At 35.1% G+C, this 19,277-nt stretch overlaps 1 protein-coding gene across 3 annotated transcripts in view; it reads left to right on the top strand.

Annotated features, from left to right (window-relative positions):
• LOC136041832 (uncharacterized) overlaps nt 1-19,277 on the top strand; it is a 78,768-nt gene that overhangs the window by 53,473 nt on the left and 6,018 nt on the right. The window contains exons 7-9 of one of the 3 annotated variants that reach the window (XM_065726613.1): nt 7,785-7,919; nt 12,786-13,060; nt 18,055-18,615. In XM_065726613.1, the coding sequence (XP_065582685.1) occupies nt 7,785-7,919; nt 12,786-13,060; nt 18,055-18,219 (575 nt within the window). In that variant the 3' untranslated portion in view covers nt 18,220-18,615. Of the gene's footprint in view, nt 1-7,784; nt 7,920-12,785; nt 13,061-13,920; nt 14,242-18,054; nt 18,616-19,277 lie in introns of those variants that run through there. The other 2 variants (XM_065726612.1, XM_065726611.1) reach the window with 2 other exon arrangements.

Consider the following 19,277-nt stretch of genomic DNA (forward strand, 5'->3'; position numbering starts at 1 on the left):
CTAGTCCCAATGAGCTCGGTAAGCAGTCTACCAGGAAAAGAGAAGGGCTGGGTGATAGGCTAAACTTCTATCTCCATAAAATTCAAATGGTGTATGGAGCAAAATGCCTTAGCTCTGTTTTCCTTTCTTTTGACACAATCATTCAAACTGGTATAGACGTTTTCTAGGTGCTCTGCAGCTGTTATGTGGTTCAGATACATACTCTGACAACCAGTTAATGATTGCGCGATTTAAATTAAAAGATAAAGACTGAAGTTAGGTATAAAATACTACAAATCACTTGATATTTTGAGGCTTTGGGACTGAAATGAAATACAAACTTATTTTGTCAGCCTTGAAAACAAATTCGTATGACTTTTGAGTGATGACGAGGCTACAGCTGTCGACTGCAGTTGGAAGATTGCAAGGAGTGCTTATGGGGTACCACTGATCAGATTGTTCAGTATTAGAAGAAGGGAGAAAGGAGCAGTTGGCTGCTGATCTTTCTTGGGAACTTATGCAAAATCATTCTTGGGAACCGTTTCATTATGATTAGCTGATTAGAACATTAGCTGATTAGAAGATTATGGTCCTAAATTTCCTTTGGGCATCTGGGGCCGTTAGTAACGTCACCATTGACGTCCAGGAGCATAATAACCATAAATATTCCGTCTCCACCCTATTGACTCTTCTTCGTCATGTTTTGGAACGAATCAGCAAACGGTTCATTCATCATGCAAAATTTAATTGAGGCTAGAATTCATGCTACTATTCAGACCATCGGTAGGGTTGAGACTGCCAAAGTTCTGACTATCTGAAGACAAAATAAGAGGTATTTTACAAAACTAATTTGAGCAACATCTATCACTTGGGGCAGGCTGAAGTAATCAATGCAGCACCTTTGATGAATAGACGAAATAGACGAACAGAGTGTTTTCTGGTGAGATGAACTTTGTGCTGATCTGATATTGGAAAGTATTCATTGAAGACTCGAATAAATGGGATACTGGAGTTATTACTACCTTTATTGACTTTTTGAAGGCAATCGATCCAGTCCATAAAGGTTTCTTTTTGGAGAATTTTGCAGTATTATGTATTTCTTCGTAAGATAGTGTCTATAATTACTGATTTACATAATGACCAGCTATGTGCTTTACAGACTGAAGATGGATAACTTACAAAATGGTTTAATGGGATGTCGGGAGTGTCTCAAGGATGTATACTATTCCTAGTAATATTTACTACCCTTTTGAACTTTATTCTTCTAATGTCAAACATCACAGGTGGAATTCAGTTGAGTCAGAGACCAGCTATGTTTGAGTTTTACTTGTGATATGGCCCTCCTATTAAGTAATTTAATAAATTACTAATAGAATAATTAATAATTCTTATTAAAACAATAAAAATTTAATAATTATTAACAGAATACTTAATTCTATTGAGTAAGAGAGGAGTTGTTGCAGAACACAACATAGCTCTCAGACACAGCAAAAATTGATGATCCCTCATTCAGTATGTGATAAAACTAAAGATTATCCATAACAATATCAGTGAGCAACCTGTGCCGCCACTTATAATTTTAGGTGTTGTGCCAAAGGATGTTGACAGGTTCAAGCACCTTGGGAACTACTCAAATCTGACAATAATCTGAGCAAATATTTGACAATAGCATGACAGGAACCTTAAGGTACCTGTTAAGGGGGTTAAGGGGATTTGAGAATAAATGTCTTGGACCTATCCTTGACAACCATCAGACTGATGAGATCACCAACACCTTTATTTGTTAGATTACCAACCATTCACTTAAGTTCGTTAGAATGATTAGTAATCGATGGTGTTATTATGCCGTGCTGTGTGGATACCCGAGGGCTGTCCCTTCGTCATGTATGGTGCTTGATCCCCATCGGCCTCTAGAAAACTGAGGAACAGAAAACAACAACTAGGCCAACAACTATACCAAGAGAAGTATTCTCTGCTGCATAAGTCGTTTATTGAGGATGTTTGGTGTGTAGCGCTTAGGAAGCTATTTTGGTGCCTAAGGCCCCAGATGGTATAGGAGTATCTAAGCTAAGTAAGCAAAGTTTGGCAGAAACAATATTAATTAGGAAATTGAAAAATTAACTGTAGAAATAATATTCGCAAGATTTTTCAGCTATTATTCAAAACGTAAATGAAAGCTTTTTTGCAGAAGCGGTTACATCTGTAGCCAGGTTTCTTATCTCTTATTCGTTATCCTGTTGCAAGTGGCTAGTTTCGAGGATGATGTGTACCTTGTATATGAGTATATGTACGTGTATGTATATGTTGTGCATGTGTATGTGTATGTGCAGGCTATGTATGTGAATGTGAATGTTTTGTACGTGTATGCTGTGTATGTGAATATTGGGTATTTGTATAAGCGGGTTATGTATGTGTGTATGTTTCGTATGTGTATGTTGTGTATGTGTATATTGTGTATGCGTATGTATAGGTTGTATGTGTTTATTGTGTGTATGTGAATTTGTCTGTTGTAGATGTGTTGTGTAATATGCAGACAATTCTCGAAGATTTAAATCATAAGATTCCAAATAGAATATAATGTGACCTTTACGAAGATCACACAACTAGAAAGAAGACAACACACTATATATAATTTAATTATTTAAATTAAGATTTCATATTCGAACGCTGATTTATTTTTAGGCTTCGAGGATCAGTTCAGTTCTAGGTTAATTTTAATCTGTATTTGAATCATGGTTGAATTTTAAGCGACAGCATAAGCTATTGTAAGATCACTGGCTCTTCGTTTAGGGAAAACGGGGTTTGACTCCACCAGTGTAATTGCAATACCAACTTGGGAGTTTCTAGACCTGTTACTACCTGATTCTTCCGTTTCTGGATCCTCAAAGAGAGATTTCTACCCGAGAATCTGTTCTGTAATTTTGCAGGTTGTGACTGTCTCTTTTCTTACTACTTCTATCACCTCAGCTTCTTTTCTTATTCAAGATAAGAAATTTCTTATTCTTATTCAAGATAAGATATTCAAGATATGTATTCTTTATTCCTTCAAAATTCTGAGTTTTTATGCAAGATGATAACAGTGCCTCTTTACATCTTTTCATTGGTTGATAGTGTCCAGGTTCGATCAAATTTCCTGTCGTGTATGGTCTTTCTCGGGATCAGAACATTGTATGTGCTGTACCGTATTTATTGCTACTTATACTGAAATTTAGCTAAGATCAGTATTGGGGTTCCTTTACCCTAAGGACTAAAAAATACACCTTCTCAGCCTACTGGGGAAAGGTTTATACTCCATTTCGGGGCACCATTTCACTTTAGGGGGACACCGTGTCCTTAAAAGGTTTTTTCTTGTTCATTAGGTTTTATTTGGCCCATTTCCAGGCTCTTGGGGCCCTTTGAAAAGCTAAAAACTAATTTTATATTAATGCTAGTAATGATGTTTTACCATTCAATATTAAAATCCTAAAATGAATTTAGCTATTACTGCCTTCTTCTTCGTAATTTTGAGCGATACAAATCAAATCAAGGAGGCACACTCGTGCCTCTATAAAGAGGCGACAGACGACAATGTTAAGCGATCTTCGGTTCCAGTGGTCGCAGAGGGATGGGAAGGGATGCATTTCGTAGCCCGAGCTCCAACTAAGAAACCTGCAAAATTTCATCCCCCTCCAACTTTTCCTTCATAGGGAAAATCTGGCCGAAAGTTTCGACTCGTCAACCCCAGCCCCCCTTTAACGTTGTCCGATCGGGCTGAAATTCACAAGTTAAGGTCCCCTAGGGCCCAGGAGCTTATCCGCGAAATTTCAGCTCGATCCGATAACTCTTTCCCTGTTTTCCAGAAACCACGCATAGCCACTTAAAATTCATTTACTTTTTTTTTCTAGACGCCTACAGGTCACATCCGACATCGGATCTGGGTGTACGAAGACTCATTCGATGCGGAATTCTCCGAGTAATTTTCCTGGAAAGTTTCATAGGAAAATCTTAACCCCCCGAAAGTTTCGACCCTCCAACCCCCCCCCCCCCCCTTTTAACGTTGTCCGATCGGGCTGACATTCACAAGTTAAGGTCCCCTACGGCCCAGGAGCTTATCCGCGAAATTTCAGCTCGATCCGATAACTCCTTCCCTGTTTTCCAGAAACCACGCATTAGCTATTAATTAACGGATTTCTCTCCATAAGAGCCCATGTTAATTTGAAATTTTTAAAATTTATTGAGAAGTCATATTCACACACATGCAAGTTATTAGCTCACTTGGTAGAGCGTGAGACTTTTAATCCTCGGGTCAAGGGTTCAGGTCCCTTACGGGCGGTTTTTTTTCACAACCTCAAAAAAATTTTGATAACACCTGGACAGCTTATCATTTGAGAGATAACAGAATATTAGCTTCTTATGAGCAAAAGAAACATTTCGGTCATTCTATCTATTTTTTTTCTATTTTATACAATGATTTAAAAGCGGGGGGGGGGGTTTCCTCTCCTAATTCCTGTACGAGGAGTACAGGAATTATTAAATTACATCCACCATGGATTGTAGAAAAACGTACAGAAATAATATGAAAAAAAACTTCGTTTTCTTAAAGAGTTAAAGAGGCTGCGTCCCAAAGTCGAACCTTAAAACGTACAGGAATTAGAAGAGGCAGTTGGGGGGCTGCCGCCCCCCAAACCCCCAGCTTTTAAAGGATCTTTTGTACAGGTTTTTTGTTTTTTTGCTAACCCCCCGCTCTTGGCTTGGGAAAGGCCCTCTTTTAATTAACAAAACATTGAAATGAATGAATAATGGAATAACTTCGAAAAATGTTAAACACAAGAGGACAGGAGAACCATTGCGCCGAAACTAGTAATTACTAACAATGAAGTCCCCCCACAAAAAAAACCTGTACAAAAGAGTCTTTAAAAGCTGGGGGTTTGGGGGGCGGCAGCCCCCCAACTGCCTCTTCTAATTCCTGTACGTTTTAAGGTTCGACTTTGGGACGCAGCCTCTTTAACTCTTTAAGAAAACGAAGTTTTTTTTCATATTATTTGTTTTAAAGAATGGACAGATTAATTAGATTTTACTTATTGAGATAGAAACAATAGTTTTTAAAGCTCATTAAATGTAAATGAATATCAAAGATAGTTAATTTGAGCTAGTATTATATAATCATTTTGAAAACAATCAATGTCGTATAAATACTTCTTGGCCTTTCTTAGCTCCAAAATGTCTTCCAAGCAGTCAATTGATTTCTCAATTTATGTGACAATTCTGTTTTTCTCTATTTAATCTGTTAGGGTTTTCAGTAGAGCTAGTGATTGCTTATGGGATCTCTAATTACTGAGTTATCTACCTATTTCAGATAGATCTAACTTACATTTTCCCTAAAACTAGTTCTGGATACTTTTCAACCTTTTTTAATTAATAGTTTTAAAATCAGCTTATTAATCTTAACACTTCTGGAATTAGTGTTAAGTGAATTTCGGTATAGCTAAATTCCTGCTAAATTCCTGGTCATAAAGATGTTATAAATTAGAAGGCCGATACACGAACTGTGGAGAACAGATTTCGCTTTTTTTTTATTACTGTATTAGCTAATTAGAAGAGACCACGCCTTCCTTCCGTTTGCTTATTGTCTCCTTATAAGATCAGAAAAAATAAAGCGTTATTATCTTTTGACCCATATTTTTGCCATTGTTTCAAAACTAGGATGAATAAAAAAATAGCAGTATTTTAATTTAGTATTATTAGTGCTATTAAGCGTGTTCGTGTTATTGCCCTAAAATTCAGGATACTTATGATCTTTGCCCACCAATTAAGACACCCACTGCATTGTTTAAGACGGGATCTTAAGGCCCTAATGATGAGTAATTAACGTAAATAATTTCTGCGTCAATAAGATTATTAATGTAGAATAAGATTATTAAATAATATGTAGTTTATTTTATTTTGTATATAAATTATTGCTTTTAATTGTTTGAGTTTAGTATTACTACTGATGACGGTCATATGACCGAAATGTCAAATATTTTTGTGAAATTTATCATTTTCTATTAGAAGGATTTTATCCCTATTTAAACTTTTACTTAGAGTCATTGACAAAGATTTAATTCTCTTGACTATTTATAGGAATCAGCCTGATCTGGTTTTTAATAACACTAATGGTTTATACTAAATTCAGTTCGTGTCCAACTAAACTGTTTTTTCACCTAGTAGCCGTTATGGCAGCTTGTTAAAGATATGAAGTACAATGCATTGTGAACACACCATATATTATGAAGCACGAGAACACATACAAAATTGACAAAAACAACCTTACTTGTTATGCTTGACCGGCTATGTGACATTTGTGCATTATTGAATCATTTATGCTAACTAAATTATATTTATTTTAATTTAAGGTTGTTTGATGACTTTCTCATTCACAAAAACAACCTTACTTATTATATTTTACCGGTTATGTGACATTTGTGTATTATTGAATTAACTATTTATGCTAACTAAATTATATTTCTTTTAATTTAAGGCTGTTTGATGACTTTTTGATTGACAAAAACAACCATACTTATTATTTTTGACCAGTTAAGTGACATTTGTACATTATTGAATTCACTATTCATGCTAACTAAATTATACTTGTTTTAATTAAAGGCTGTTTGATGACTTTCTTCTAATGGGCCTCCAGAATATTCAATACCTAAAAATTACTTTGTGTGCCTCAATATTGGCTGACTGTCTCAAAGACAAAGATTCCCTCAACAAATTATCTCGGGGGACTAGTTATCATTGACACCTATTGAGAATTTGTAGTTTGTCAATTAAATTCAACTTAAAAGACAGTGAAACTATGTCGGTCAGGTTTCTGATCAGTGTATGTTGCGCCCCAGGGAACTCCTAAAGCTGTAAAACTGATCAAAAGACATTTCTTTTGAGCTGGTTTTCGGTTTATTCTAGCATGTATTCTAGAATATTGTAAGGGGGTGCCCTTTCTTGGACTTCAAAAGGAAATTCTTCTCTGTTTAATTAAAATATCACAAATTCACGCTGTCACGCTAGTAGATTACTACTACTACTACCGCTAACAACTCACTGCAGCACCAAGCCGCCTGTGACCAACACAGCTACGCATGCTTTACTTCTATCTCAATCAAAGCCTTATCCTTTGTCACCTCCCAAGAAGTACCCATTTCCCTTAAATCTTTACCTACGACATCCTCCTATACGATTCTTTGGTGATCTGCCTTTCGCCAGGCCCTAACAGTTGATCGACAAGAAAGATCTTGGGTAATCTGTCATCGTTCATTATCAGAACTTGCCTTATCCATCTCAATCTTTATCTCATTTTAGTCTTAGAAAGTGGAATAGACCCACATTTTTCGTACTGTTTACATTTGAGATACAGAAATTCAGTTGATTACCCAAAACAATGATACAAGTTTTATCAAAACTTAATAGCTCTATCTCCAGTACAAAAAAGAGAAGCCAAAAAGTGTAGCTTACTGACATTATTGTAAAAATAGACGTCAGCTTTTAGTTTTCTATCGTTTAACTAGATCTTTTATGCAAGTTCTGAAAGTTAAGAAAAGACCACCCAATCATGTTTAAATAGTTTAGCCGTACAAACTGAAAATATTCCATGTGGACGTGATAGGGTAATCCTTGAACGTGTAGAATCCCCTTAAATTAATAAAACTATTATTACTTTGAATAAAATAATATTATAGAGTAATCATACTTCTATAATTGATTATGGTTATATTTTGTCGTTTTTTTTTACATATTTTAGTAGGCCTGACTTAAATTTGTTTAAGCTATTCTTTTTCTCATTTTAGGTTTGTGTGCTGACTTGCGTGCCAGCATAAAAGCAACACTCCCTAGACAGGTACCTATTGAAGACTACTATAAAACTGCAAGTCGGATAGGTGGGATCACTGTCTATCATGCAGACCCAGAAATCTTGGAGGGAGGTAAAACTTATTCTTTTCTTCCTAAAAAATACTTTCTTGTATAGATGGCTCCTTTTGACGATGGGTTGTATTCCTCGTATTCCTTTTCTAAATGGTACTTTTTATAGCTAAATTAAGCTTCTTTGGATTTCATTCCGAAATACTATTCTGAAAAACTATTACAATTATTAAAAGAAACTAGAATAATAATAATGTGCGGTAGAAAAAATTTCACAAACATCAAAAACAACAAGAACAATAGGGAATTCTTTTCGTAAGACAGTGGAGATCTAATTTTAATGAATATTATGGCCCTATGTCCAAGAGCTGTCCTCAGCAAAACGTGAATATATAAAAGAAAAAAAACTTACAACAACATACAACCAATAAAACTAGCATACACCCCAAATATAACTACGAATCTTAAAAAAGTCACACAAAGTAGTCTGTATGTATTATTTACCAATAATATCAAATTCATAAATTTGGTAAATTCTGGTAAAGATAAAACCCCAGTTACCGGCAAAGAGGGGTCTATCAAATACAATGGGTCTTAATACAATGACTCTTAACTAGTAAATAAAATGGGCCTTAAATAAAGGGGTCTATTAAATACAATGGAGCAAATACCATGTAGGTAGAACTCACCAGAATTTAGAAAAACACCTACAACAGCGTCAAGACGATATCACCAAAGTTCTAAATTATAATATTGCTACTGTTTCTTTTGATTCTGCTTTAATGAATTTGAAAATCCTAGCCACAAATTACTTTTAGAAGAATCCATCCTTATTAGCAATGACCTAGCCATAAGCCAGGTTGTTCGAGAAGCAATTGAAATCAGACAAGGTTAATAATAATGTTTCCTTAAATAGAGAATCGGGGAATATTCATTAAATGCTCCATACATAAATTTAATTAGAAACGATCTTACAAAATATTTCTAAAATTTAATAGATATTAACACAGAACCAATCATGAATAGACCTTTGAGGTTAGCTGCAGAACAAAGCAAGATTAGCCCTAAAAACGTGTTTTTAATTATTCTCCTTTCATTTCAATGAATTGCCTTGTTTCATCTAACTTGATTTATCAGTCCTGGTTTAACTTCGCTGAAGTAGGGATGCTGAGACTATTTTAAAAAAATTCATTTTAGTTTTATTGGTCGTATGTTGTTGTAATTTTTTCTTCTTTTATATATTTATGTTTTGCTGAGGACGGGTTCTAGAAACAGGGCCGAAATATTCATTCAAATTAGATTTCCGCTGTCTTACGAAAATAATTTTCTATTGTTCTTCTTGTTTTGATGTTTGTGATGGAAAAGCAGTGTGGTCTTAGTCGCCATTTAGAAAAAAAACTTCAAGGGAATTTATATGAGTCATTGTAGCATCAAACATTTATTGAGCAGCGTATGAATTAAATAAGAATGAAAAATTAAAAAAAAAACCCCCCGTTTCCGTCCTTTTCTGACAATTCCAGTATTTAGGTGTTATGTGCATAGCTAGTATTTATAGTCCAGCATTTATATGTACAAACGAACATGTATATCAAACGCTGAGCCATGTATGTGCACAAGTAAACAGAATAAGAGAGGTTACTCACGTGTAATGTTGCAAAAATGTCGTCTTGTTTACCAATTAATGTTTGACTATCTATGACGTAAACATGGCTTATGATTAATATATCTGGAGGCTAATCCATTACTGCTTAAGGAAAAGAAAGTTTCAAGACCTCGAAACAGTCCCCCTTTTTGAAAATTGATTGGTTCTTCTGCGCCAAATTTTGAGCCAGTAAAAAGAACGAACAATGTTTGGAGGCAAGATTTCTTACAAGTAGCATCTCTGTTTCTCTATGTGTAATCTGGTGCCCACCTAGCAAATTAACTCATGTCCAGGGCTTTACCCGAAATAAAATCTAAAAACTGTTGGAAATGTATATTTACCCATAAATGAATTGTTACGCTGGTTCCAGGTAAATAGCCTTCCTCAAGGTTGGATGTCGTATTAAAAATACTTTGAGTAAGACAGTTTACCCCACAAAGTACAGTCTGTGAAATAGTGCAAGTAGTCGAAAAATCAGTCCTCCTATTTTCATTGAGTGCATTTATCGTGACGAACCGATACGGAAAAGCTAAATTAGGCAAGGCTAATTTATTTTGCTTGGTTGTAGTGCTATCTATCTTTGCTAAACTACTCAAAAGCCCACCAGATGATATTGCATACTTGACGCCAAAGTCTGGATGTAGATGGCGAGGGAAAAGAGGTGGGTATAAAAATCAGCGTTTCACGATTCCCATCAGGACTTCTGAGAACAGAACGAAGCCGTATGGAAGTAAGAGACCTCGGATACTAGCGGCAATTCAATGTACGGTTCCATACGAGATTCAACCTCCGCTATTACCATGTTATGAAGAGCAAGTCATATTGACTGCTTCAGACCCACCTTAACTGAAACCTGAGGTACTAAGGAGTCTTTCCGGAGATGGGTAGGAACCTTCGACTTTGACGAATTTGTTCATTAACACATATCAACCTCAAAATCGAGTCATTGACTTTTCTACTACCGCAGAAATACCATGAACACTTCCCTACTAAAACAGTTGTGATAAGGGATAGTGACAAGCCAAACAAACCAAACAGAACAAAGGAATTTAAAACCCTGACCATGACCTGCAGCAAGCTGCATGCAGGTTGTCATACCATTGCTGTGAAAAACTCTGAAACCACATCGTGAAAGTTAGCAAGACAGCACGGAAAGCATACGTTCGCAATAGAATTTCGCTACTTCTGACGACTGACCCTTGAGAATGTGACTCCCAGGTCAAGTGCCTTTCTGGTAAGAGTGCCAGCAGTGACCCATAGGTGCAAAAAGACGTTGGAACCATTCTATCATCAGCCAAGGTGAAAACATTCTTCGCAAATATATGTTTTACTTACTCATCACTCACTGAAACAGATTTCGAAAGTCTCACAGCTGACATTTCGGACTACCAGTTTGCTGAGATACCGGAATATGCAGTTTGTAGGGAACTGCAGAAGTTAAAATAGAACTATGCTTCATATCCTGGAGAGGTGCTAGTCATACTTCTAATTGAAAAATGCACCATTCCTGGTTAAACCTTTGGCATCCGTAAGAAATCAGTGGTTCAGAGGTCAATCCTTCCCTCAAGCATGGAAGAGAGCATGTGGCTGGGCTATACCTAAAGTGAAGGACCCGAGATCATATGAAAAAGCTCACCAAAGTCAACAAGTCTTTTATATGTTGTGAACTCCTGACGCAAACCGATCCTTCCCTAGACCCTTTCCAATATGGCTGTTGACTCTGCTGTTGATAGTCAATTTCGTCAATATCCGTTACCATTGTGTTTATGCGCTTTTTTCCGAAATCTCAACTGTGAATGGGATGAAATAATGCGTGGTACTCCCCAAGGTACCAGGCTGGTTGCATTACTGTTCTTGGCTGTCATCGACTATGCTCTATTTGACTTTTATGAATTCTTTAAATGCATTGATGACGTGTCCACTTTGCTCAAATTTATCGTGGATAAATCCTGAGCAATACCCCAGTTCCAAGGTGAATTGAAAGATAGTTTCACACAGGAACAATGGACTTTAAATTAATGTCAATAAAATAAAAGCGATATGTTTTAATCCTTTTATTCAGTTTATACGAGTATCATTAATCATGCTCAGTCTTTTTTTCTCTATGCTGTAAGAGATGTCGTAATTCAGTTCAGGCTTTTGCCAATGCTACGAAAGTTGTTTTAAATAAATGAATCTTGAATCGAATATTTTAAATGACAACGTTTGTTTTATATTCAAACTCTAAAAAAATATCAATAGTAAAGGGTTTCTCTATTCAACTAGAGCCCTTCAAACATCCAATAATTACCAATTATTTGATGGGATTGACAACCCTTTTCTCCTTTCGTAGCCCCCTGCAAATAAAATAATAAGATTTAATTAATTTTTTACTGAAAGTTGAACGTTGAAGAAGAATACAGTAAGTTCGGGTCCCAGATAAGTTTGAAGCAATAAAAAAAGAGGACATCAGCCCTTGCCCTAAGGTCTTGAAAATAAAAAATAATTGAAAGTCATAGATGTTTGAAAGTCACAGATGTAATTTTTTTGAGATTTGTCATTTTGGTTTGCTTACTTTAATATATCATCTTTTGCTCATCTATTCTATAGAATGGGTTATTTGTCAATGTATCCTTAACGATTCACTCCGCCAAATTGTTTATTTGTATCAATGAGAAATTGAACTACCAATAAGCAGCGTGCTTTTCACTTAGGGGATTTCCCTTCTGGAAAGGTGTTTTGTTTTGGCGTGTCTTTAGCCTGTGGACTTGCTCATTACTAGACTTCAGTTAGTAGGATTGCTATGCAAAAAAGTGATTTTCCTTGTTATTCAAGTTTCCTGTAAAGGGTTTTCGGTAAGAGCAATTCCAGTTGTATACTTTTCGTTTCCACTCAATGGTATTTTTGAGGGGTTCCGCGCTATCTTTTGAAATCATCAGAAATTGGCTATGAAAATAAAATTACACTATTAAGACTAATTGAGATAATATTTATCATTCCAAAGTCAGCCACAAACCGTTTTTTTTTTTTTTTTACTTTTGGTTGCTATTGGCCGTGGTTTGTTCCTTAATAAACTGAAGCTGCCACCGCAGCCATGATAGCATTCAGTTTGAATTACTCCTAAATATGAAAGTATGAATCGCTCTTAAATACAAAAAATTTGTTTTGTTTATATATTTAATGCTTAGAAAAGGCTATAATGTCTGCTAGTATGTAGTGTTTAGAGATTCTACCCAATTCACCCAATTTGTCGGCCTAATATAGTTAATTATTATTTAACACTGATTTTACGTTTCCTTGTTTCTAGAAGTGGACGACCCGTCAAAACCACCAAAAAAGAATGCTCCACCTCGCAAAAACCTCCTAAAAACATCTTCAACCTCCACAACCAGTACCACAACGTCTACGGAAAAGGTAGTATCTACCAGCAATGTCAGACCACCTACTCAAGCCATTATAGCTGCCAATGATGCAATTATTGTAGATGCAGATGACACAAAAGCAGCTCCATCAAAACCAGCAAAGAGGCCTCCTGCAAAAGGCAATACCAAACTGGGAAACTTAGGCTCTTCTAGCTCATCGGTAGGTTTATATGGAATTTGGGAAAATTGATATTTGGTTTTGGTATATGAAATGAGGCATCAGTATGGGAACAATGTACCTCTCTTGCTCATTAGTAAGTAAATCTGGAATTTCGTAAGCTAGGAATTGGATCAGTGAGTTATTTTAGACTATCAGTATGTAAATCTCTGCTTGAGGGAACTTTTTACTGGATTCGAGCATTGGAAACAGGGTATCGGTAGGGAAAAAAGGGAATGAAACGTTGAAAAATCATTGGTATGGGAATGTGAGTTTGTAAAGTCCATTAGTATGTGAATCTGGAATTTCGGAAACTTGGAATTGGGTTCTTTTAACTTGGTGTGGATTGTTCTAGATTATGAGTATGTAAATTTGTACTTTGTATTGGATTGGAGCATGGGAAATGTGGTATCATTGGGGAAAAATCATTGGAGAATTGATGGAATTGCCTGGGGTAAATTCTCTGGAGAATATATTAGACCTGGAAGGAACTTTCCATTGAAGAATTCTCGCTTAAGTGAAGGGAATTTTTCATGGAGGGGAGAGGGCTGGCTTTCTAGGAATTATTTAAAAACGATTAGAAATTCAATTTTTAAAAGTAAGTATTTTCAACTAAAGTAAAGAGGGACATTACAATTAAAGCAAAACGAAAAATATTCCATATATTAGGAGCGTTACCCCTTCATCAATACCTCGTTCTTTAAGCTCAACTTTAAGTTCGACTTTACGCTACAGCATTTTAAAAGTACTAAGAACCTTTAGTACTTTCTGTTATTGTTGCTATATATTCACTCTCAAAACCTTATCTTATTCTTGTTGTGGTCTTTTAAGGGTACTAGGAAGCTTACACACTTTTTTTTCAGAGCTCTTCAAGTTCAAGCTCGAACCCTGGTAGCAGTGGAAATAATGCCGGAGGTCCTATAACTATACTTGCTTCAGATGCAAGTGAGACTTCAACGGCAAAACCAAATCGTGTCTCTCTATTTAAAAAAGTTCTTCATTGGCTACATATAAGGCGAATCAATCGTCAAATTTAAGACAGCAAGCTTGTGAAAACTGCATTAACCTTCCTTAATATACATGGCTAAAATTTAGCATACTTACAATAGTTTCAGAGACGACGTCTGGTTATTACTATAATTAAGCAGGGGAAACTTCAAAATGGGACAAACCTTTAAATTACCATTTTTAGGGGAAGGGATGTTTATATTTATATATTTTTTCTGTGATTAATAGAAGCTGTTGTTGGTAATAAAGGGATGATAATTCTATTTTTGGTGTCTGAACCCAAGGCTACGTTTGTGTAGCCTTTTCTCTACATTTTCTCTATGTTTCTAAAGATAGAGACATTTCTCTATCTTTTCTAAGAGCAGGTTGTATCCCTTTCCATGTCACTCTTTAATTGTTTTCCTCATATTTTAACTTCTAAATTTTTTGTGCCCTATAAAATCTGGTAATTAAATATTACTCAAAACTTATACTTGACACAATAGCACTCAGTACCGCGTCTTCCTCCTAGAGACATTTCTCTATCTTTTCGAAAATCAGATTGTATCCCTTCCCATGTCATTCTTTTATTGTTTCCCTCATATTCTAACCTATAAATTTTTGTACCCTATAAAATCAGGTAATTGAAACATACTTAAAACTCATACATGACACAATAGCACTCAGTGCCGCGTTTCCCTCCTAGAGATACTGCTCTATCTTTTCTAAGAGTAGATTGCATCCCTTCCTATGTCCCCCCTCTATTGTTTTCCTCATTTTCATATTTTGTGCCCTATAAAATCTAATAATTAAATATTACTTAAAACTGATACATGACACAATAGCACTCAGTACCGCGTCTCCCTCCTATAGAGACATTTCTCTATCTTTTCTAAGAGCAGATTGTATCCCTTCCCATGTCCCCTAAAAAATCTGATATAGATCGTCGGGCAAACGAACTCTTTTAGGGGGATAGAACCGTCCCGTGTACTCTGTCTCTAATGGCCCAACCACAGTGAGATTCTAATAGTAACATGATTTAAGTTTACGTAATAATGGTTAATTTGAGACGTTCAGAATTTTCTGTTTGGCTTGGCTGAAAAATTTAGATTTTTGTTTGCCAAACAAAACAGATTTTTTGTTTGGCTGAAAAATTTATAAAAAAGTCCGATTAGCTGAAATAAGTGTTAGCTGAATTTTCACATTAATAAAATCTCATTTAGAATGGTGCCCATAGGACAGAGAGTTCTATGAATGTGAATTCATAGAACAGATCCTTATCCCCCCTCCCCCTTTTTGAGTTTGTTCCATAGTTCTAAATAATACCATTTAATGTTGTTGTATCTTTGATTGTTGTCTCGTTGATTGTCAAAATACAGGCTAGTGTTTTTTATTTTCTTTTTATTTATTTTATGCATCCCTACCATTTACTATCGATTATTATAATTATTGTTAAAACTTAGATTTTAATAAAGATCGGTTATTATCTTTATCTGAGCTTTAATGTTAGAATTCCAGTACATATAATTCAGAATAATCAGAGTAAATATAAAATTTTAAATGGGAAAGAAAAGTCAAAATTAAACGAAAAAACAAAAAAAATAAAAAGGAACTTTAACACTATTTTTTAGATATCATAATTTTTGTATTCGAGCAGAATTGAACAAACTAAAATCTTAATAGTAACACATATTTAATCAAATTTTATTGTTTTAATTAATATTTACTTAGTGAATATTTAATTTTAAAATAAATTAAGAGTGGAGTAAGAAAAGGTATGTCATCCCATTGAACGAGCCATTGGGTTGCAAGAGAGTGAGAAATTCCTCTTTCTCTAAATTGGAAACAATCTGTAGTTTCGCGCTTTTTATCCTATCTTACTTGACACGAATTGGTAGTGATGTGCCTTGAGATAACCAAAATTCCTTAAATACGTCTCCTTGGCTGGATGTGCATAATTGGAAAATCCACCCACAATCTCAAACCTCATCCTCCCCTGCTATTCTATTATTTTCCTCTATGCAAAGTGTTCTGATTTTTCGTTCACATTAATTTCGATACTTGAATAATAATAATTATAGCATTTTGAAGTTGTTGGGGCTAGGCCTAATAAACAAAATCGGTAAACTAACTCTCAAACGATTAATCATTTACACACATCCCGACACTGTTTATTGCCCGCTTCAAATTTTAAAATATCAAATATACCCTACCCCCTTTTTTAGTAGACTGTTTTTTAAACTAAGATGTGTTCCAGTTTGGTGGCTATTCCATCTTGTTTAAATATAACTTGAAAATGAGTGATACAAGGTACATTGACAAGGTAGTTATTCAGCTCCAGACTATCACCTGTATGTCACCCAGGAACGGGGGAGATTTTTTTTTCTTTATCATACGTTGTATATATATTCGACGGTTATAGGCTATATCAGCTTATAATCGTCTTCTTTAGGCGAGAGGCATCTTGGTTCCTAGTGTTTCATCCACCCATGACTCTGAAAACAATGCCCTCTCCTTTTTTCTGACATATTTTTCTTACCAGGTTTCCAGTATTGAAGGTGTTGACCGATTTTTCCTCTCCAGGGAATTTCTCACTTTTCTCCAGCAGGTTTTGCTGTCTGGATTTGCTCATGCTCCTCCTCCTCTTTTCCCATCTGTCTTACCTTCACGAGTTTCTTCTTTGATTTCTAGGGCCCTTAGTATCTTCACCAATTAACACTGACATATTTAATCGCTATTCTTTGTAAATCGAGGGGCTTCTTACCACAAAGTTCCCAGACCACAAAGGTCCTCATACCGCAAACTTTTAGAGACTCCCTATCTAACCAACTCATATTTCTTATCACCTTCTTATCAGCTAATCTAGTTTTTATCATCTGCGGACTCTCCATACACACAGAGCATATTGCATACGCACTACAAAACACGATACCCACCATAAATACCATGCACATCATGGCATCCAGACATATTGCATCAAACAATCCGGTTACTACAGTCTCAATGCTGGCCAATTTGTACAGTTCTACTCACTGCTCTATTCCCTTTGTCACACTTTCTATTTAAACTCTGTTTAGGTAGTGTCGTTTCCCCTCCAAATTACTGCTTCTGCTTCAGTCTATAGTTTATCAGTCAGTTGTATAATTATATCTATTTTATCTCTATTTACTCTCTATTTAATTCTCTTTGTTTACATAATTTCACTTCCCCTCAAAATTACCCCCTCTGCTTCGATTTTTAGTCTATCAGTCATCTTTATAATTCCTTTTGTTTTATCCTATTTGCTCTGTATAATTCTATACATTTATATTGTTTCTCTTCCCCTCAAAGTTACTGCTTCTGCTTCAATCTTTAGTTTATCAGTTATCTTCATAATTCTTTTTATTTTATCTCTATTTACTCCCTATAATTCTCTATATTTACATAGTTACTTCTACCCTCAAACTTACGACTTCTCCTTCAGATTTTAGTTTATGAGTCATCTTTATAATTTTCTTCATTTTATTCCTATTTACTCTCTCTAAAATTCTCTATGTTTACATTCCAGCGCTTCCCCTCAGAGTTACTGCTTCTGCTTAAATTTTTAGTTTATCAGTCATCTTTATAATCCTTTTTATTTTATTTCAAAAATCTATTTCTATAATTCTCTATGTTCACATTATTACGCTTTGCCTCAAAATTACTTTTGCTTCGATCTTCATTGTAGAATTCATCTTCAGTTTCACTTTAGTCGCAGATCGGAGACAAATTTGGAATTTGGAAGACCTGTCTAGCCACGGAGCCCCAGTTTTTGACATTAGAAAATATCATCTAGAAAAACTGAAAATCTTTGATCTGAGAACAATTCGTAAGCAGGGAGAAATAATAAGTTAATTTAATTAGAATGATAAGCTTTTTTAAAAGTACCAAAAAACTGTAGTACTACGGCGATCTTGCTTGTTCTTACTCTCATTGGCAAATCTTAGGAGAGGATTTGAAAGTACTAGGAAGCTTACGCATTTTTTTTTCAGAGCTCGTCAAGTTCAAGCTCGAGCAGTGGCAATAATGTCAGAATTCCTATAATTATACTTGCACCAGATACAAGTGAAACTTCAACGGCAACACCAAAACATGTTTCTATTATTGACTTAGTTCTTCATTTTCTACATATAAGGCGAATCTATCGTCAAATATGAGATAAAAAACGTTTTGTGAAAATTGTATTTACCTTCCTTAATATACTTCGCTACTATTTAGCTTACTTGCAATAACTTCAGAGACGTTTTCATGTTATTATCATCATTATGGAGGTGGATATTCGAAATGGGACGAGTTTATACATTATAATTTTGTAGGGGGATTAGGTATAATATTCATGTATTTTTTTTTCTCTGTGATCAATAACAGCTTTTGTTGGTGATTCTATGCAGCATTATAGCTATGCTTTCTTAGTGACAAGTCATCCTATACTTTTTACTTCACCCCGATGTCTTTTAGTTTTACTGCTGATGATGAACACTGTATACGTGTTCGAAATATCCAGTTAAAAAAATTTTTATATCTGTTCACTTTCGATTAAAAGGTTTCATCCCTATTTTAAACTGTTATACTTCAGCTTGCAATGTATTTCAACCAACCGCATTTTAATCTTACCAAGTTCCTGTCTTACTCGTGTTGCTTTTTCTTCCCTATTATCTTTTTAACAACAAACTGAAGGCTGTTGTTAGACTTGGGCTTACATTTCTGACAAATATGTTTTCGACAATATTTTCGAATGACGGTGAACATTTGTGGTCGAAAAAATCTACCATACCTTGTCCTATCAAAAAGAAGTCTTAATTCAGAATGAGAAAACATTAGAATTTAGAAAATATAGGAAATCGAAGGTACAGGAAAGAATGGTACTTCTGCCTCTTCACATTTTCCTATTATTTCTGCAAAAATTTCTTAAGATCGTCCTTGTTTTCCTGATTATTTATCTTTTGAGGCAGCATTTGAATTACAGCAAATAAAGAGACTATAATTCCATTTTTAGTGTTTGAACTGAAGTCCACGGCTGTGTAAACTATACACGTCCATTTTATTTATTCCATCTTTAGTACTGAATTATTTAGGTGTATTTGAGGTATTGCTGGTAACAAAAAAGTCCACTTTTTGGGGCTTTAATAGAAATGTTCAAACTTTTTGGCAATTCAAAACCACTTCATTGAATTTCTGTTCATTTTCTTTAATAATGAATTAAATAAGTAGTATT

This window comes from Artemia franciscana, unplaced genomic scaffold, assembly GCF_032884065.1.
Source record: "Artemia franciscana unplaced genomic scaffold, ASM3288406v1 PGA_scaffold_39, whole genome shotgun sequence".
In the NCBI taxonomy this organism is placed as follows: domain Eukaryota; kingdom Metazoa; phylum Arthropoda; class Branchiopoda; order Anostraca; family Artemiidae; genus Artemia; species Artemia franciscana.